Consider the following 21,808-nt stretch of genomic DNA (forward strand, 5'->3'; position numbering starts at 1 on the left):
CCCACTCTTTCTCTATTTTTATCTCTGTTTCCCCCATTTCCCCCCTTCCCCCCCCGTCTTTCCCCCCCCCCCCCCCCCCCCCCCCCCCCCCCCCAAACTTTATTTTGGTGTTCTATTCTGTTACCAATATTTCTTATGTTTTGAGAAATCTGTAGATGGTGGTTCCCTCAGAACAGGAAATCAAGATTTATATTTGGGAAATAGTTTTAGTATGGTTTCAGTTAATTTGCTTGTGTTTTTAATTTTGTCAGTATAAATTCTCTGTAAAACTCTTCAAACTGCACTGTTGCTAGCAATGTTAAGCCAAAGATACATTTATTAATTTAGCAAGTTTTCAATTTATTCAGGATATCCTTTGGAGAAAACAGTCTTTTGCATTTTTATTAAATAATATGTTTTGCAGCTTTTCCTTTCACGCTGTTTATAAGTCTTAGAAAGAAGCCAAGTACATTTTAATTGATAATATTTTCTAATGATTTATTTCCATATAGGTGGTGAACGAACTTGTGGTGTACATGAGTTAATCTGCATTAGAAAAGGTAAGCAATGATTTGTGGAAGTTAACTTCTTAGCTTGTGAATAGTACTGCTGAGATACCTGCTACCTAGTGTTAATGTCTCACATTTTCTGGATCCTAATGTTGCACGTTTGCATTGTAAAAATCTTTTGATGCTGACGCTGTCACTTAAAAATAAAATGAAAATTTGAAATTTGCAAAATAAAAAATGAATTTTCATGAAAAGATAAACTTTTCTTCCAGTATTCCCAGAGTTACATGGAAATTGCTAATGTTGTTCATATGTGATAGGAAACCACAAAATACATGAACTTTGATCTTTACCCTATACTTTCAGATTTTTGTAGGTTGATTTGATTTCAAGTAGTGATTGACTGTTGTGAGGGTTATTTTAAATAAGTGATACAGTGGACTAGCAATTTCTTCCTATGTGTTCTTGAGGTCCTCACGATGCAGACTTCTTTGAAAACGACTGTATCAGTAATAACGCCAGGAATGGATAGAGTATGAAACAGAACTGTGCTCAAGAGAGGGCTTTCATAGGTTTAAAGCTGAGTTACAGTGGCTGAAGTTGCAGTTTGATGGTGCAGCTCAGGTGATACAGTGACAAGATACACTGCCCTCTCCTTTGGCCAGTTTTCTGCCCTCTCCTTTTGCTAGCCCTACGTTCTTTTCTCCTTCCCTTGCAGTGATGTTGCCGAGTCTCTGTGTTCTGATCTGATGGCTAATCTTACCAAAAAAAGTATAATTTCTTCAAGGCTTAGTTCCTTGAATTGACTCACAGTTAGAATCAGAGAATCATTTAGGTTGGAAAAGACCTTTAAGATGACCAAGTCCAACTACTAACCTAGCACAGTCAAGTCTACCACAAAAGCATGTCCCTAAGCACCACATCTATGTGTCTTAGGTCAGAAGAGTATTCAGTGCTTTCAAAAAGTAAAGAGTAAGAAAGTGTGGCAGAAGAGGAGGAGGAGGAGAGCTGCTAGACTTGAAAACAGCTAACTGTTAGACTGGCTCAATGGTATTGTTAAATTCCTACTACATCATTCGTGGTAGGAAGAAATTTTGTTTGGCCTGTGAATAAATCTTAGTTCCCATTGCAACAATTCAGGTTTTAATATATTTTTAAAATATATATGTACTATCTGCTAGTGTCAAAATGAAGTTTACTAGTTGAAGCAAAAAATAGCTTTATGGCCAAAAGTTTTCTTTTCCAAATAACTTATTGAAAGAATAATTGAGAGGTGTATGCGATATGACAGTATTGTAATTAAAAACACTTCTCTGCTTTTTAAAACTCTAAATCATTCCATTCTTGCTTTCTGTAACTTCTTTCTCATTTGAGGGGGAGGTTGTTCTTTCTTTTTTTATTATTTTTTTTAAAGCTCTTTATTGCTGTCTCTGTCTTTCCCTTGATGGATAAGTCAGTGCCCACAGTGCTCTGTATTCTTTCTGTAATAGGCTCTGGTTTTCTTTCTGAATTATGAAACTCATTGAACTAGAAAGTTCAGGAAGCCTACTGATGATATTGCAAAGTCTAATAATCTTGCTAGTCCCTTTTTATTTCAGGGTATTGTACTGAGTTTAAGAAAAAAATGTGCATTCTTGGAGGCAGCACTTTGTTATTGCTGGGAAGTTCAAATGAAGAGAGATTTATCTTTTTAAGGTTCTGTGTGATATATAGATGTTGGAGTCTAATCTGCTTTAGTGATTGATCAGATACTATACTATACTTTTTATAGCTGCATGGAGTGTGTTTTAGCATTAGTTATAAATTAGCCTAGGGATAAGTGTGATTAAAAGGGAAGTATCCTCTTAGTGCCATTTATGCGTGTAGTTTGTTGGGTTCCTTTTTCCTTTAGATGAGTTTCCACGTGTTCTTGTAACCTTGTGTGCCCCATATGCCCTGCCATGTCACTGATAAATTTCTGCTTGTAGTGTGTGGAGCAGGTGCATTTTTGTCTGTCCTCTCTCTGCTTGACGTGCACATAAAGCAGAATGTGTGTGATACTTGTATTTTCAGTTGTGTAGTGCTCCGATTCCTTGCATTTACTATATTGATTACTTTATCTAAGACTTCACAACATCTGATGCATTCTGGTGCATTCATTTTTATTTTTTATTTTTATTTTTTGTCTGACCAATGGCCAGGCTTCTAAGAATTACTTTGTGCCAGGTGTCCAGGCCTGCTTGTTTGCCAGGATCTGGGTGCATGCTCTGGATCCATATTTACCTGCTCAGAATATGAAGTCCTTTCCAATCTGAGAATTCCTGGCCTCCAGGAATCTGGACCTGGTCAAATCAGGACCTGTCTCTAATGCCCCTGGATAAGCATTTCAACCTTACATTAGAGCAAGCTGAAAAGTTTTGTGGCATAGAGACCTTCTCCTTTGCCATCTCTTGACTGTGCCATGAAAACAAAGATGACTTTGGCTCATGAAGTTACTGTGGAAGTTTAATGGACAAATGCAGTATTCACATTGACGCATGGAAAATTCCCCATACCCTTGACTTGTTTGGTGCGAGCTACACTGCCCCCATATGAATGATATCGATACAGTACCAATACAGAACTCAGACCTGCTAACTAAAGGTGATGCCAGCTAGGGCCTGGTCCCACTTCACGTAATGTTGTCATGGCTTCACAGATATGTAAGGTGGACAGTGGTGGGTCTACTTCTAGTCTGGACAAGAAGGATTGCATATATCTGTGGGGTCTTGCATGTACAGTTTCCTTTTGCAGGTTCATACAGGTTTGTGAACCATGTCTAAAATGTTGATTAGGGGTAAGAAGACTGATAGACTTTTTTTTGCAAAACCTTAATTTATATATATTTAAATAGAAGCTTCTTATAATTACATAAATATACTACACATGTGCATATATTAAGGCAATTATGTAACATCTGGTGGCTGCAAAATACAGAGCGAGACTCTTCCCAGCTAAAGAAAATAAACTACTTTAGGGAAATAAAATGAATTACTCCAGAAATTTGGTAGTACAGCATTGAAATTTGTCACTGGTGTAATGTAGCATAGTGCTTGAACTGTTTGTATGGTTTTGTATTTACACATTGTTAAATTCTGGAAATTGAAAAATGGGAAAAGAGATGTTTCCTTGCATTACAGGTGAACTTCTTGCTTACTTCTGTTTTCACTTACTGGAAGTTTGGAGATGTGCTTATTTTGAAATTTGTACCTGTTTTCTGACAGTGCACGTTTAAGGCATGTCTAAGGGAGGAATAGCCCCGCTTAGTTTAGTTTGTAACTAAATTGCTTTATTTAGTCCCTTTGGGTTCTTGACATAGCAAAAGAGCGGGACAGGGTTTTCTGAAATGTACTTCTGCTGCTTATTCTACTCTGGTAAAGGTCTGCCTTTTTTCTGGCTGGTAACACCCACGTTTTTGAAAGAATCATGAGAATTATGTAAGCTGTTCCTTCGCTTATTTGCTATGGGCATAACAGAATTTAGGGGACTTGAGAACAGACCAGAAACATGCATCTTTGGCTGTGTAGTGCCCTGTAGCTAGGCTGCTAGTCTAACTTCGAGTTAGCTGTTGTTAGATGTACTAATATCTTAATTAAAGCTGTTTTTCAGGTTCTGTTTGTACAGGTGAGCTAGAGAGGTGATTAGTGTTTATGATTCTGAGCTATAACTGAAGAACCCCTATCTTTAATGCTTTCTGATATGTATGATATTCACTGTATGATCTGAAAGCCACATTAACATGATCATGTGTTTTATACTTTATTTTCAGGCCTCTTTCACCTTTCATTGTTTATTTGTGTGTTTTTGAAGTAACATTAAGTGATACTTCCAACTAGGCAATGTGTTTTGTATTTAATTCATGGAGATGTAGATCGAATATCTGACTGAGGTCTGAGTTGCTCAGATTTTTTATAACTATTTTTATAAGACCTTTTTTCTTTGCAAGATGTTCTTTCTATTGTAGCAGTCTTACAAACAAAGGAAATTATTCAGCAAACCGTCTTTGTGACTAATAATGGAACAGAAGTGGTCTTTAATATGCAAAAGAAAGAAGTTGCAAGGAGACAATGTCTTTGGCTGATAATGTAAAATGTCACTTCTAATAATAATTTTGAAAAGATAAGAAGGTATGAATTTGTTTTGTCAGAAGCATATTCTAAGTAGAATGATGTCCTTTTTAACTTTGTGGTCAACTATCCTCATCTATTTGCATGTATCTGAATGTTAGGTTGCCAGTTGCATTTAATTGAAGTGGTGAAAAATATTTATTCATGAGCTTTCTGTTACAAGTGCAATCACTTTTATTTTATTGAAAGTTAACTGCATCTGATATTCAAGTTATATTGAAGTTTTTGGTAGTTTACACTAAATAAGTGCCACTGGAAAAGAAACAAAATAATTTTTACTTCACCTTTGTTGTCATCCAGTTGGTAGAGCTTCTTGTGCTAATAGTTCTTTGTCAAGAGAAATATGAGACCACAGATGGTAGCAAAGTTCTTTAATTTATGTAAACTCACAGTAATGTTTTACATTACAAATAAATATATGATGTTTTTACTCATTGCAAGGTTCAGATAGGAAAAGCACCAAGTTAACAGCATTTTCTCTTTTTACAGAGATAGGAATAAAACCTTTATTAAAACTCCACCCAATTCAAACTACTTCTATAATATACTCAGAAAATAGTAATTTATCTATTCATAGTTGTGCAGTAATTAACTTTAAATAGACAAATAGGTGTATTATGTTTTAGTTTAGAAACACAAGAAATTTTATGTCTTCTGTTCTGAGAATACTGAACTTAATAGATCTGGATGATACATACTTTCATGGGAAAAATGAAAGTAATCAATCAGGATTAACAACACTAAAGTAAATACTAAATCTTACTCGCTGTTAGAAAGCTAATCTGGATTGATACATTTTGGACTTGCGAAAGTATAATATAAAAGAAGTACTTTTCCTTCTGGTGATTAATACCCCTTCAGGAAGCAAAGTACATTTCTGTTTGCTCTCCTGTGTTTTGTAGTCTTTTGGAAAGCAGCATCTGCTGGAGTCTTGTAGTTCCAGCTGTCTCAGTTCTTTTTCTTCCTTAAACACAAAGCTTGCTAAGAACTTTGCAATATCCAAACTTTGATTTCGTGGCATTTCGTCACATAAAATGTTCATATTATAACTTATATGGCACAATACTTTGCTACGTATGCTATTTAATCAAGGTGCTGTTTAGCAGTTCTGGCTTTTCTAGCTCTTTTTTCCAATTAGCTATTACAATTTATAGCAACGTGACTATAAAAGATTTTTATTAGGTGGATTTTTCCCTGGCGTTGGAGGGCAACTTTGTAGTAACTATGGACTTAGACAGCACAGGCCTCTAGATCTGCACAGGTCTGTAAAGCTTTTGCACAAGGGGGATTATCTGAGTTAAATATTCATTAAATATCTATGATCACTGCTGTTCTCTCACCCACCACGTGGAGAATACAGGCATGTGACATGCTATATGATTGCAGGAGATTATTGGGATTTGAAGGTAATCAAGAGTATCCCCTGATCTATGTCTATTCTAAGTAGAAATGCAACGTTTCCTTTGCTGTTTCCTTTCAGAGATTTATGTTGTGAGGTACTGTTTACAAGGAGATGTGTTCTGTATTAGAGAGAGAAGACATCAAGGGACTGGTAAATCAGCAGGGGTGGCAGGCTGAGGACATCCTCAGCTCACAAGCATTTACGAATTTAAAAATTTCTGTCAGAAGTTTATATCTTCATTTCAGACTATGGCTTCTGTTACTCCTACATTCTTTCTTAGTTCAGTGATAATTTGAAGCCCAAGGTCCTTCTTTTCATATAATTACATTGATCTCTAAAAGACAATTTCAGCTTGGTATTTTAAAAGAAAAGAAATCCTGTAAATGATGATCTGCAGCAGCAGTATGAAAGTTGCTACAAGTATTTGTGCAGTGATGTATGTGAATAGTTAACTTGCTGAACCAAGGCCTTTTTAACACAAACTAACTTACAAAGTATGTTGAACTCTGTTTGAAGTAAATAATTAGTCAAGTAGTTTAGGTGCTCATAATAAAATTAAATAAACTAGTACTTGTAAAAAGAAAAAAAAGAAGGGGAGGGTGATGGTGGTGATGGCTTTATCTCTATAGCAGTGTAGATATCCTTCAGCCAGTATGAAGAGACGTAGCCCAAATGGTGAAATAAACTGCTGTTATTCCGGATGGCTTTCAACTAGAATAAAGGCAACACTGGCATTATGGCAGGGTAGCTGTCGTGATGCAGTATTTTATTTTTTTTTTTAATGTAAGCAAGCAAATTTATTTTTTTACTTAATAACTTTTTTAATAAGTTACCCTTTAAATGGCATGTATCGCTTCAGATAATGTCAGTTTTCTCTTTTCCCCAGTATTACTTTGAAAGGTATATAAATAGAATTTTTTGAAGGGTATTGCTATTCCAAAAAGAAAGTTAAATAAGTACTTTCATCCTGATTTCATTCTGTCAGTCTTTCAAACTTCAGAAAGGTTCATGTTACTAAAAATTGTTAATAATTTTCTTATTTAGGGAATGCTCTTTTCAGTACTGCATTGAAATTCAACTGTCATTTCCTGTTTATATTCACTTAAAACTGCATATCTTAAGCTAATATATTGGATATAGATATTTAAAGCGTTGAAAGTGTAAACTAAGTTCTTTTCTGTTGTGAACTTTGTGTATTGAGATCACCTTTTTTAAAAAAAGGTTAGAAACTGGTTCAATTACTTACACTTAAAGAAGAGACCGTATTATGCAATTATTCATAACAGGAAAAATATTTACTTGTAAACCAGCACATGTGGAAGTGCAGTTCTTATTCCTGTGAAATAAACAGTCAGACAGGTATTCTACTTCAAGTTGACTCAAAAGCACAGTTTTTTTTTTGTTTTTGTGTTTGTTTTCCTTTATGACATGACTAGCTTGTGAGAAATAAACATGTGCTATGTCAAGATAAATAATTTAAACATTGAAAAAAAGTTAAAAAGGCAATCAAGGCATAAATCTTTTGTGGTTCAGTAACCTGTTTTCTGAAGATATGTTAATTTCTCTTGCGAGTCTTAAAGTTGGTATGAAGTGATGTGGCAATGAATAGTGTTTGAATTAAAGTATTTCTGAGCTGGACATTACAGGTTAATTTCACGTAATGTCAAGTTATAGTGGATCTAATGACAGCATAATGCTTCTGCAGGACAAAATGCAAATAGCAGTGCTATCCTCTATATTTAAGAGAATTAAAAAAGACTATAATATTTTAGATCAAGTTGTATAAAAAGAAAAATCAGCTTTGAAATGAAAAACGAGCTACCTTTTTCATTTCAAATGCTTTTATGCTAAGATTCTACAGGCAATTGAATTACTTTGGGTTGTTCCCCTAGTTACTTAATTTGTGCACAGAAGAGATAGTATTGCATTTGTAAATGAATAATTAAAACATCACTGAGATAAATATGTGGCTTCGTACTTTACGGGCTAAGTAAGCAGTAAGATGTGCATTGAAAGCTCCAAAAATACTTGACTGGACAATACAGATATTAAATACAGTATAGGTTTGTGATGTGGATACATATTTTAAAAAGTACTTTTAAATACATCTGAGGATTTTTGTATGGTTATATTTATTTGAAGATGTGAATATTTTCTGAAGAGCTTAAAATATTTTTTGGAAAAGGAAAGATTGTTTAATAACAAGAAAGCTGTATTAGAGAAAGATGCAGATGCTAATTTGATATTTAAGATGAAGAGATGGTAAGTTTCTGTTTTCTAATAATTCTAATTTTAGTGATAATAACAAGGCTAATTCACTTTTCTTAATTTAATAATTCTGCAGTGAATATGACTTTCTATGTCATTTCCATAGTCAACAATTCAATTAGTTCTGATAACTTTGTAGTAAGGCATTTGTTCTTTTCATGTTTCTAAAACTGTTTTATTTTATAAATTTCAAACATTCTGTGTTGTTTTTCCATAGGAGCTGAGGATAATTATGAAGTACATAAAAGTAGGACATTTGATTTTGAAGTGTGACTATTGAAGTATTGCCATTCTGCAGTTTGTGATTATAGAAGAAAGCACTGGGAATCTTTGAGAGTTTTTGAAATGATTTTCGTGGTACAATTAATGCCCAAATAAATTAGAATTTACGTTAATATGCTTTGGATGAAAATAACTCCTGTTCTGAATGTGGCACAGGTGGATTTTGTATGGAAAACAGTACATAACTTTATTTCTGTCTACAAAGTATACCTTTGTTGACGCTTCAACTATGCAAAATTAATTGAAGGATTAATGTGATACATAAAACCTTCATTCATAGATGGGAATCCCTATGCGTTTATGTGTGGAAAATTGACATACAACTTTTTTTTTTTTTTTTTTTCTGGCTTTATAATGATACTACATTAAAGGCTTTGAACTTGATAACTTATTTAATCTGTGAACTAGCATTCTAAAATTCTTTACGTGGATGCAAATTTATACTAAAATATAATTTTCAAGTCCAATGTTCACGCTGAATTACATAAATAATTAGTCTTGCTACAGCTAAAGTTTCATTCTTTTATAATGTATCAGCCAATGTTTTTTATTCCAGAAAGATGTCATCAGATACTGTGTTTCCATAGAGAGAGCTGTGCAGAGTTTAACTAATTTAACTAATTAGTTTAACTCTTTTAACTAATTAGTATCCAGGAAGTACTGTAAAAATCACAAGTGTTTTTAAGCTACTTTTAGGTTGTTGGTTCCTAAAGTGCATATTTTGGTTGATCAAAGCAAATTTGAATGCTGAACAATATTAAAAAAATGTTATACGTATTACATGTTTAAAAAAGAGAGTTTTAAAAGATCAAATTGAAATAATTCATTTTTTGTTCTCGTATTGTACAGTTAATCTATTTGAAGAAAACATTCACTGTCCTTCTTTATTGTGAACTATAGCACTGTAGAATGATTGGATTGTGATTCAGTCTCCTGCTCAAAGCAGCGTTGATGTTAAATTTGAGCAAAGTTGCTTAGGACAGCCTGCTCCCTTTAAAAAAAAGCAATTGTCCTCAGATAAATTTGTGTGGTCTCACTTGCATTATCTGTCTATTCCTCCTAATCTGTCGTCTTTTCCTGTTTTCGTTTCACTTTCCAACTTTTTCTGTGCACTCTGTCCCAATGTTATCTCGTACCTCCCATTTCCTCACTGTGTCTGCCTAACTCTTGCCTCCCACTTCGCTCTCACTTCTTTTGGTCCCTGTATCCTGGTGAATTGCAGTCTCTTCTGCCTCCCTTTCTGTCCCTCTCTTTAATAGATGTTAAAACTGGAAGTTGCTGAAGAAAGAAGATACTCTGCCCTCAGTCCAGTCTCTAGTCTCATTTGAGTCAAGATCAGTAACTCAAAGAAAACTGAATGTTCCAATGTTCTCACTTATCCATATGCAGTCTTGGGAGGGGAGGGAGCATGCTCACTGATGGCAAAGCCTTGGGTGTTTTCATCTGTTGGACTTTGAGGTCAAAAAGGAAGATATATAACACAAACAGAGACTTTTTTTCAAAAATTTCAAAGCTTTTTCATATTTAGGAAGATTTCATAAAAATGATTAACAGATGCCTGACCCTTGCCAAATTTACCTTGCTCTAAATCAGGGAATATTAGGGCTTTTTAAGTTAATTTATTTTTTATTAGAAAAAATAAATCACCACTATGTCTGTAGCTTTTTTTCCAGCACATTCTTGGTCATGGCTTAACTACTTTTTTTTTTAAAACTAAATATAAAAAACCTTCAGTGTGAGGCAGAGTTGCCATAAACTTCAGCTGTAGCAAGTGATTTTAATAAAATCATAAGCACCTCCAGACAGACTTCTGAAAAGAATATTAGATAATCAGAATAGCATGTGCAACCAAGAACTTCCGTAAGCTGAGGCGTTTTTCTTTCCATTCATTCATGTTAATGAAAACAGATTAAAAAAAAATATAAAATTATAACTTCCTTTCCTCTCTGGACAGGAATCCCACTAACCTCACCTTGTTGTTCTGCTTGACAGCAGGATGTCTCATCCTGCAAGACTGATGGGGAGCTCTAACCATATGGGTCTCTGTACACTGTCTGAAATTGAAAATTAGGCTCACCTGCTCTACCCCATTGGACTATTTTTTTAAAATTGTTTTCTATTCTGTAGTTGTAATGTGTTTTTATATTTCTTGTTTTGTCTTGGACTTCAGTGGTTTGGAAAGCAAAGCTGAGGTCTTGAAGGCTTTCAATCGTTTCTAGCTTTGCTTTTGGTTCTTCACAGGACAGTGTTTCTAGCTTAACTGAGTTAATTAAAATTGCTCATGCTTTTCCCAGCTTTTCTGATATGATCTAATAAAACATGAAAAAAAATACTGAAGCTGGTCTAAATACAAGCTTCTGATCTAATGATGGCTTCTATTTCATTTCTTTGAGTCTTCTTTAGTTGACCTTTTGGAATTTCTTCGGTAATTTTGTGAGGATGGATTGTTCAAAGCTATTGGGAAGTTCATTTTCTTCTGAAAGTTGTAGGGGGAGAGGCGAGGCTTTTAAGCACAGTATTACATGATCTCGTGATTGGAGGTTAAAAGTGGAGTAAAAATCATTTGCACTGTTTCAGATAGGTCTGGATGTCCAGCTCAGGACAGAAGTGCAAATCAGAGCAGTTCCTGTTAGAAAGGTGCATTTCTTTGAGACACATCAGTCTACTTCAGCCTTGGTTTCTCTACCAGGTTTCAATTAAGTATGCTTTATCTCATGAAGCTGTTTCTTGTTTTACATGCAAGCGGTACAAATACCAGGGTAATCCTGTTTGTTAAGGAGCAGCAAGGGCCAGCTGGTCCCAAGGAAGGAGGAGCTGGGAGCTGAGCTTAGCAAGGCTGGTAGAGACAATGTCCTCACCAGCGAGGGCCCAGTCCCTCCCCAGCAGTGCTGTCTCTGAATTGGCCCTTAGTCCAGGTAGCCAAATCTCCTGCCTCTTCTGGAAAAGGGAGATGCTCCGAGGTGTTCCATCAAAAGTCATCAGCCTCGGTGCATGCTGATAATCCCCCCGTTTTCTGTAGAGGTCCTGTCTCATTATGGGGTCCAGTATTACAGCAGAACCTCTCACTTAGAATGTTAGTCATCCCTTATGAGGACCAGATACTTTCTGTTCTTTGACAAGATGATCACAAGAGAAAAAAATGATGAAATTCAACACTGTTAAACATTAACTCTAACAAAAAAGCTGATGTATGTTAGATCTTACTTATACTTGGAACTTTAGTAGTGTTTATTAATGACCAATCCTGACAGATATTAAAACTTTTACAAGTTTTATTTTTACAAAACTTTTGTATGTGTCTGTGTGTCTTTTTCTGTTTCTTTTAGTATCTCCTGAAGCAATTGGATTCCTGTCTGCTGTCGGGGTATTCATTATCCTCATGCTGCTACTTTTCCTATATATTAATAAGAAGATGTGTTTTGAAAATGTTGGAGGCTTCCCAGATCTTGATTCAGGATATACTACAAGAACGAATTCACGAGATAAACTTTGTAAGTATCTGAAATATAACATTGAAGTTCAAGTTACAAGAATCTGTATTTTTACAAGGAGGTGTAGAAATACACAGATAATTACTTGACTCAAGTGATGAAAATGTAAAGCGTTGACTCTTCACTGTGATTCTACATTATGTGGAAAGGAAGAAATTTTAGTATTCACAAGCCACAGAAATTCAAGCACTGTGCAACTAAAGAGCTGACATTTACTTATGGGAAGGTATTTCTCTTGCACTGTGTAAATTCTCCTGAACATATTTTAATCACCCTGTAATTGTGAACAATTAAATATTCTTAAGTAAATTTGTGGGTGGAATTTTTGAGTTTTCATTCAGCCCTTTAAAATCTTCTACTGATTTTTTGGATAAGGTATTGTATTTACTCACTTGGAAAATAATCTTAAAGAAGTAAACCATCAGAAGCTAAGTAGATCTTTTTAACTAGCTAACAAGTTATTCCTATGCTTTTTTTAATAACGTCTTTAAGGATAGTGTTTATAAACAAAAAAGCAGACCTCCTAAAAGATATTGAGGCTTAGTTAAAACAAAACAAAACTTTCAGTACCTCTGGGATGCAGGTATTGAATGCACTTTGTTAGCTGCCTTGAGGGAAGAGACGAGCACCAGAGGACAGAATGGGAAATTTGAGACTTTTCCTTCTGCCTTTTTAAAAGATGCAGCTAAATTTTCAGTTTTTTTTTGTTGTTGTTGTTTTGTTTTGTTTTTGTTTTGTTTTTGTTTTGTGTTTTTTTTTTTTTGAGACAGAAAAAGTTACTGCTCCTGGAAATCAAGTCTTCCTTCTTAGCATTCTTTTTGCTACAGAACAAGTCTTCATGTTTTGAAATATGTTACATTATGTAAAATACAACACATACTTGGGGCTCAAGAATTCTCCACGATGTGTACTTCTGTGCAGTTAATATGTTAATAGCTTATTGTGGTATGACATTCATGAAATGACATAATTTAAATGTCTTACAACTTCTTCTTTGCAGGTTAGAATAAAAATACATATTCCTTCCTCACACAGTTGTCTTATTTTTGAAAATAATGAATTTTATTATGGCTAGTTGATGCTGCAGTTAATAGAAGACTGTCATTTTGCTGGTTGATTGTGGCTTCATTTCAAGATATTTATTTATGGTATTTTCTTATTATTTTCAATGAATGTTGAATGGAAAGAGCAAAGCTGCAGCCTCCCCTGGTAAATGTATCGAGTCTGAGGTAGCAAAAGCAAATAGCTATGAAATACAACTTGAAGAAATGATGTTGACCTGTTTGTGAAACAGAAGATCCTTCTGTATAAAATTTTGTTTTGCTGCGGAATAGATTGGACAAATGGCATTTTTCAGAAACTTCCACCAAAATCTGAGCCTTCCCTCTGTGTCTTCTCTGGTGGATACTCTCAGCAGTGCTGTAGATGATCTGACTAGTGTTGTGGGAGAAGTCAGCTACAGCGTAGCCGATACAGTAACTGAACAAGTAACAAGCATGATAAATGGCCTTCGTGCAGAAGATGAAAGCTCCAAAATACAGAACGATAAACCTGTGCAAGGTGGTAGAGAGGAAAATACACCATTGTTAACGCAGCCTAAGGAAACTTCTATGACAGCAAAGAATGGTATTGCTGAGACTCATTATTCCAATTCATTAGATCTTGTAAAAAAAGAAGATGGAGTATCTGACCATGTCATGGGGAAAAAGCAGTGCCAGTTGAAAGGCAGAGATAGTAATGGTCATTTAGACAATACGGAAGTACCTTGGGATTTGAAGAATGTAGGAAGATCTTTCCAAAGAGAAGCAGTAGGAGAAAATGAGTATTTTGCAAATAAGTTACTGAAGGATGGTAGCCAGAAAAGTAATAAACTTGCAGTGGAGGAATCTACTGAGAAACAAGGTACTTGCCTATATGCAGTATCAGATAATTCTAAGAATCAATTGAATAAAAAAAACAAGCAACGGTCTCCTGGAATTGATTCTAATGATTCTGAAGAAGTGCACAGTATGACTGTTCCACAAGATTTAGAAACAAAGCGTGTTGATGTACAGAAGCAAAAATTATCAGACTCCAGCTTGAGGAAAATGCGCAAAGAACATCCCAATTGCATTAATGAAATCAAAGAAAAGAAATCTGAAACCCTTTTTGACAGAAAAGGAAAATCCATAACAAAGAGTGAAGGTAATGCATCAGCTACCATTGTAAAAATAGGTAAAAAAAACTCAGAGAAATCAGAAAAGAAATCAGGAGACCTATGTAATAAGAAGACAGCAGGAAAAGGTGAGAAGTCTGTCAGCAAACTGCATTCTTCAACCTTTCCTGAAACTACTTCCTACTTTTTTCACATAATTTACACATTTCACTTTAATAATAATGTTTCCTGTTGATGAAAGTAGGTCTGTTTTGTCAGGGCTTCATTTTATAATTATGGTGATATTTCTTGAAAGTTAATTGCTCTTTAAAGTATTAGTTAAAGGAACTGATTAATAAATGTATTTCCTATGTTCTAACTTTTCTTTTTCTATATACAGTTTTTCTTACCTTTTCTCAAGTGTCTTGTGTGGCTTCTGTTGAAGGCTAGAAATTAATTAATACTGGAGATTAAGACTTGTTCTGCTGAAGTATTTGTTTGATTTTGCATATTTTAAAACCATTGCATAAAATGTGAAAAGATGTCAGAGGGGAAGAGTGAACTTCTGTTACATTGGCATTATAGCGGATCTTCAGAATGTATTTCCAGGATATGTAAGGTAATTTCAAGACAGAATGAATGACAAGTGGCAATTAATACTTTTAAGTATAGAAAGAACTATCTTTTAAGTATAGAAAGAACAAGGCTTGTCTTAAAGAAAGTTGTAGTCTTACAGAGGAAATCTGTGTATTGTTGATATGGGTGCTGTGTGTGCTGTCTTCAACATCAAGTTTTAAATAACATGACAAAGGGATTGCAATAAAAGTTTGTGAGCAAGAAGTGAAATCTGGCATTTTTACAAAGTTGTGTTGCAGGCTGTGTAATGGATTTTTAAAAAGCAACAGGCTTTTCTGGAGAGGCTGTTTCTGTAGAGAAATTAATAATCTGATAAAGGAAAATATATTTTTTTCTTTTCAGTGTGTTTCCTTATCTGAAAATTTCAGTTATTATTTTTTTTTAAGTTTGATTTAGTAGGTGATTACTATGTTTCTATGATAAAATGTGATCTTATCTGTTATTTTCTTGTGTGATACAATACATTTTCTCTGCTATAATTGGTAAATAAATAGGTTTCTATAGTTCAGTAATGATGTATGAACTGTGTTAGCCAAATAAACAGAAGTCTTTAAGAAGAAAATGAATTCTCTTTAGGTAGGCTTCCAGCTAAGATATAAACAATTAAAAGAGAAGTAGCAAGGAAAGACATAAAATCCTTAGATTTATTTTTATTTTTTAATATTAGAGGAAGGTTTTCTTTTTTTTTTTCCCCAAAAACTGAAACAGATTTATATTGTTCATGAAAAAAAACCTTTCCATGGACAGCTTGTGTTATAACTCTAACCAGGTCCTCCAAAGAGGTCTTGTTCCAAGACTTGTATTAGTAGTATACATCCTTTCTTTCTCGTTCTTTTATGCTATGAACTGGACAAAAAATACGTGGTATCACTGAGAATTTCTGGCTGCTTACAAACTTCAGTGTATTCTTAGAGGCATAACTTTCAGCACTTGTTTCAAACCTGCTGCTTCCATGATTTATGCTGTTCTGTTTTTGTTACTTTATGCAGACTGATTAATTAACCTAATTTCATATTTGCAAGTACATTCCTTATAATGATAAATGAAGTATCTAGTGCTGATGTCTAGCATTATCTTTGAGTCCTGGCATGCCCTGTTTTATTTATGGAAGTTTCCCAGGTGGCAGTTTTCAACCTGCTGAGGGCCACGTGAAATGCAGTATTTTACTCTGTGTAGCAGTGAAGGAGAGTGCTTCTTCTGAGCAGCGTCTTATAGTGAAACTGCTAACCAGAATGTATCCTGCTTTGTGTGACATTCTCTACAAGTGAACAGTGGAATTGAATTTGCTTTAGAGCCATCCATACAATGGGAAGCACTATGTCTGTTGGATGTGAATTAAAATTGATAGCCTAGAGCTGAAAGATCTAGTTGCTCATTAGCAGTCTATTAAGGCAACAGTTTTCCTACAAATACTAAATTAAGATTATGTATGCATCGCATGTGGAAATGGTAGCACCATCTGCAGATAAGGTTTCCTGACATTTTCCATTACAAGACCTTACTTTGAGTTGCTTTTAACAGTGTGCCAAATCTGAAATAATTGGGATGAAATTTGACATGCTTTCTGAGATATTTTTTTTAAGTTTAAAAACTTTAGCTGTTTCCAGTATGGGAAAAAATGCTTTAGCACTTCTTTATTTTGTTGTATGTACTTTAAATGTAGGAAAGCACTTCTCCAATGTCAGAGACTTACCTGGAAGTGGGAAGAAAGGACCTTTGTAGTAGAAAAGACAAAAACTTGACTGTAAAAGAGACCTAGATAGCTAGTATGGGTTGAATTACTCAAATTTCCTATGGCTGATTTCTGAGTAAGCTGAATCCCTTCTTTAGTCAGAATGCCCAGGCAGAGGAGTGAGACTGGCTGGGTGTGAAGATAAAAACTAATAGGAGCTGAAATCATGGAATCACAGAATCATTAAGGTTGGAAAAGCCCTCTGAGATCATCTGGTCCAACCATCCCCCTACCACCAATGTCACCCACTAAACCATGCCCCTAAGCACCACATCCAGCCTTGCCTTGAACACCTCCAGGGACGGTGACTCCAACACCTCCGTGGGAAACCTGTTCCAATGCCTGACTGCTCTTTCTGAGAAGAAATGTCTCCTCGTTTCCAACCTGAGCCTCCCCTGGCACAACTTGAGGACATTCCCTCTAGTCCTATCACTAGTTATGTGTGAGAAGAGGCTGACCCCCAGCTCCCCACACCTTCCTTTCAGGCAGTTGTAGAGAACAATAAGGTCTCCCCTGAGCCTCCTCTCCTCCAGACTAAATCCCAGTTCTCTCAGCCACTCCCCATAAGACATATGTTCCAGGCCCTTCACCAGCTTTGTAGCCCTTCTCTGGACACGCTCCAGGGCCTCGATGTCCTTCTTGTAGTGAGGGGCCCAAATGCAGAACTAGAGCTAGGCCGGAGACTAGGATGAGGGCATGAAAGGGAGGAGAAGAGGCTCAGCTAGTCTAGTCTGGGTCATGTGTTCCTAGGGACAATGTTCCCTTGCAGAATCAAGAGCATAACAACAGCGTTATGGTCATCTTGGAGTTCTGCTCTCAGTAGGTAATGAAAATCCTTTGGCAAATTATATACTGTGGGCTTTCTCACATAGAGTAGTGTTAATGCTGACCTTTATTAAGTTTACATGAGCTAATTTAATGCCTGTTAGAATATGAGATGTGGAGAGAAGTCATCCTTAAGAGATGTGGTTGGATCGAGTTGGCCGTGGGAGTGGTCATTGTAGAGGAACTGGGATAAGAGAGTTAACTAGTTAGGTTGTTCTATGCACCTTTAGTTGTGGCCAGGTGTCTCTAATGAGAATCTGTGTTAATTTGAGTTATTGAACAAGGGGCTGTTTTTTCTAAGTTAAACAAAATTTTGCGTGTAAACATCCATTACTGACATTTTTCCATTTGTTGTGAGTTTAAGCACTATTAACACAAATATCCTAAAGATTTTGTTGTAGGCTTGTTCTTGTAAATCAGGTTAATTTCTACTTTATTTTGCATGCTTTCAGCAAAAATCAGTTGGGAGTGGAACATCAGGAGTTGCCTTTTTGTGACATATTAGGTATCCAAATGTGATAGTGAAGCAGTGTTGACTTCACATAAAATACTTTGAGCATTTTCTTCCTTAATGAAGCATTTCAAGAACTTCAGTGTGTGCTGCTTACAAAGATGGATCAATTCTCTGTTGAATAAGTTTTAGACTGTTTTGGGGGCTTAACGATCTTTCAGTTTTTGTACAAAATAGAATTAGCTCTCAAATTACAAAATTATATAATATATCTAATGACAAAAATATGATATTTAAAAAATATTACAGAAATTTTAGTTGAAGTAGCTTAAATATCTTCAGTGATAACCTCTTATGGTTATTTTCTTGTATTCTATTTTGAGCTGTAGTCGATTTGCTTTATTTTATTCAAACAGACAACTCTTATATGAGTAAAGATCAGCATGGTTCATCATCTGAGAGTGAAGATGAAGCACTGGGTAAATATCATGAGGCCTTGTCTAGAACCCAGAGTTCCAGGCTGCCAGTGGTGGATGGCAGACAGCAAAAAAACTATGTATGGGAAACCAGACAAAAATATAGTCCCCTGTCTGCAGAATATGATGGATACAGTAGTGAAGCCTCAATAGATGAAGGTAAGATTGATTTAAAAGCATTCCTTTTATTCCAAATTTCAGAGTTATATTGTGGATAAATAAGTTGTAGACAGGAATAGCTTGACTTGCAAATAATCAATGTCAGGAATAAAAAAACAAGTATCTTTTATATGTGTGCATGCTCCAAAAAAATGGCATGGAATTGTTTGCGTGTTCTTCCAGAAATACTGCAAATGATATCTCATCTTGTTATATTAAATTTCATACAGTTTTATCATTACTCATTTCATTCTTTGAGGAATTTACCTTAAACTGTTTTGATTTAGGAAGGAAATGTGGCAACTCTTGATGAATTCAGTGGTATTGGAAATGCAAATAAAACCCGTTATGCCTTTATTGATAACCTGTCATAACAGCAAAGTAAATGGAATCAGTTATTGGTTGTCAGTGCATATGATTGTTGCAGTTTGCATTAGTAGAACGTTCTGCACCTTCTCTTTTGAAATCAGAAAAGAAAATTTATTAAATTAATCTGAACTTTCCGTGGCGGTAAAAGTTGGATGTAAACAGTGGGATGGTTTCCTTTTGTGGTATGTATCTCTTGATTTTGACTAAGGGTGACAGTAACTGCCTGATGTAGAGGCTGAAAATTCTGCAATCAATATTTCATCAATATGCTTTTTGTGCTTGAAAATAGCTGCTTGTGAGAACTGTATCTGTAGTCATTTTTCTAACATGAAACATGAACTCGACTGAAGTTATGTAAAAGTCACGTTCTAATATAGATGCTGTATTATAGTAAGATATTCTTGGATCCATTTTAATATATTGAAGTGCAGGGGTTTTTTAGATACTGGTATTTTCTAATAAGCATTGGACACCTATAATTAAAATATGTCTATACTTAAATGTTGTATACAGTCCAGAAGAGCTAGAAAACTTTAGTCTTTCTGTTATGTGGTATATTTCAATTATATGAAAGTCTGCTTGTCACTACAATTTGAAATTAGTGCATGTGTCCCGTGGTAAGACACAAAGGACGTGAAAGTAAGTTGCAGAGTAAGAGGAGTATTTTCTGAGAATTGAGAGAATATTTTTCATGAGAATTTTCAGTTCTTTCCTTTGCTGTTAAACTGGAGGAAGGCTAGGAGATGAGTTCTAGCAAACGGAAGGAGACGCAAAAGAGAGGTCAGGTGGTAAGAAGGCCATGTGGACAATAACGAGGAGGGGATGATAAACATAACCAAAGTATCCTGTGGGGTATGTGTTTATATATAAATATATATATACATATGTATGTATATATACATATACACACTGAGCTTTATCAACAGCATTGTTGGGGGGAATAAGATAAGATACTATGGCTGATGACACTCTTTGGATGGAATGTTGATGTATATTAACAGGAAATGGAAAACTCAATTGTATTTTCTAAAATTCTATAGAATAGAACACTACTTATACCCAGAATAATGTATTTGTCTCTTTTCAAACTATTGAGGCCACTTTTTGAAATAGTACTGGAATAATTCATGTTGGAAGGAACACATGACATTCCTTTTTCTATTTCACCGTTCAGATTTTTGATCCTAGTTCATGTTTTCAGTGAAGAGTTCTCAGTTCATCTGAGCATTGCACTTTGGCCCTGTAAGTGTTAAGCTTCAATGACATTGTTTTAGCTTGTATCTACTTTTTGTTTATTTAATAATCGTCTTTTGTCATCCTCTCACATAGTCAAAATTCATACTAGCTGACTTTAATCCTCTTCTGAGGATTGAGAACTCCAGTATTGAAATCTTTATCATGGTTAGAATGTAAGACAAAAGAACCCTGTTGGCAAGTCCAAGCATTGCAGCAGAAAAGAAATGCTTGTGTCCCCACCCCCTTTTTTTTTTTTTCTTTTTTTTTTTTTTTTTTTTTTTTTTCTCCCTTAATTCTCTTGCTAAAGATAGCTGTCACCAGCTGCTATCCCTTCTCAACACTTCTTCCATTCAGGAAGCTGGCTGGATGTAAAACTCATTTTTATATATGCACACATGCACTAAAATTAGTATGTAAATTGAATTTATTATAATGAAAGAACACTCAGGGTTTGCGAGGGAAAAAAAGCAAAAGCTATCAAAACATTCTAACTTAGAAAACTGTACGTTTTTAACCACATATTTCTACTTGCAAACAGCTTTAGTGCTGTCAGTGATCTGCTCTTGCTGCTGCTTGTGAGAGGATTCTCTGCCAGCATTTTACAAGAAGTGGAGAATCAGCATTGTTGTTTATTTGATAGCCTGCAATCGTTTTATGCTTGCAAAAAGTCATGCAAAGTAGCTTTCAAAATGCTTGCAAGTTAAACTGATTTTGACACATTTTTGTAATCAATTGATCTCAAAATTTATGTTCAATTGTATTAAAAATATTTTTTATGGAGTTGTACATGGCAACAAATTAGCCTAGTATTTTACACTTTTTGGTGTCCTGAAGGTGGCACACTAGAGTAATTAGTGTTAGTAATTTTTTTGTTGTTCTTCATATTGAACAAGAATCTTTGTACAATGTTAAAAATGCATTTGACTAGAGAAGAACCCAGAGTATGCCTCATTATATTATGCTCGTTATGGAGGGAAAGATGCTCAACCAGGAACTTTGATAAAAAGAGAAGGTGGAAACCTCATATGAAAGCCTGCAGGCAAAAACCGAGAGAGAGAGAGAGAGAGACTGGCCAACACTACCAAACAGTTCATATTTTTTCAGAGAAATTATTTACAGAACAGGTGAGGTTAATAATCATCTGTTGCAAGTGGGATAGCATTAGCATTCTTGATGTTTCAGTGTAATTTTTAAAATTTCAAAGCTTTGCTGTTCCTTAAGGTTGTGGTATACATATATAAGAGACCTATTGCCATAGGAACCCTGAAATTTGTTGTAAAACAATTGGTTTCTTTGGTATTAACTTATCTTTATAAGAAGTTTAAAGACAAATGATAGAACAGTTTCTTGATTCTTTGTAACAGAAGGGGGGAGCAAGCAGTGTTCTCCTATGTACATTATTAAACATGAGAAACAATTGTCAATATATTTGGTGTCTGTATTCTTCTGTTTCCTCATATGTATGTTATCAATTCTGCTTCTGAAAAGTAAACATTTCAACAGCACTTCCAGCCTAAGGCACCAATCAATCCATACCTTGACCAGGGATTTATAGTATTGCAGTACAGTGATGAGAAGAGAGAACTCATTTTTGCCTCATCTCAGTTTTCCCCCTACTCATTTCTGGTAAACCTGCCTCTGATGATATCATTAAAAATTCCATCAGAGGTAGAGTAATGAGTGAAGAAAATGGGATGTTTCATTTTCAGAAAAA

General features: G+C 35.1%; 1 protein-coding gene across 5 annotated transcripts in view; it reads left to right on the top strand.

The window, feature by feature from the left end:
- Window positions 1–496: 496 nt before the first annotated feature.
- SYT14 (synaptotagmin 14) overlaps window positions 497–21,808 on the top strand; it is a 73,072-nt gene continuing 51,760 nt past the window's right edge. For 2 of the 5 annotated variants that reach the window (XM_035321285.1, XM_035321286.1), the window contains exons 1-3: window positions 497–539; window positions 11,912–12,076; window positions 18,271–18,489. In XM_035321285.1, the coding sequence (XP_035177176.1) occupies window positions 11,965–12,076; window positions 18,271–18,489 (331 nt within the window). In that variant the 5' untranslated portion in view covers window positions 497–539; window positions 11,912–11,964. Of the gene's footprint in view, window positions 540–11,911; window positions 12,077–13,076; window positions 14,360–18,270; window positions 18,490–21,808 lie in introns of those variants that run through there. The other 3 variants (XM_035321283.1, XM_035321284.1, XM_035321287.1) reach the window with 2 other exon arrangements.

This window comes from Oxyura jamaicensis, chromosome 3 (assembly GCF_011077185.1).
Source record: "Oxyura jamaicensis isolate SHBP4307 breed ruddy duck chromosome 3, BPBGC_Ojam_1.0, whole genome shotgun sequence".
Lineage (NCBI taxonomy): Eukaryota > Metazoa > Chordata > Aves > Anseriformes > Anatidae > Oxyura > Oxyura jamaicensis.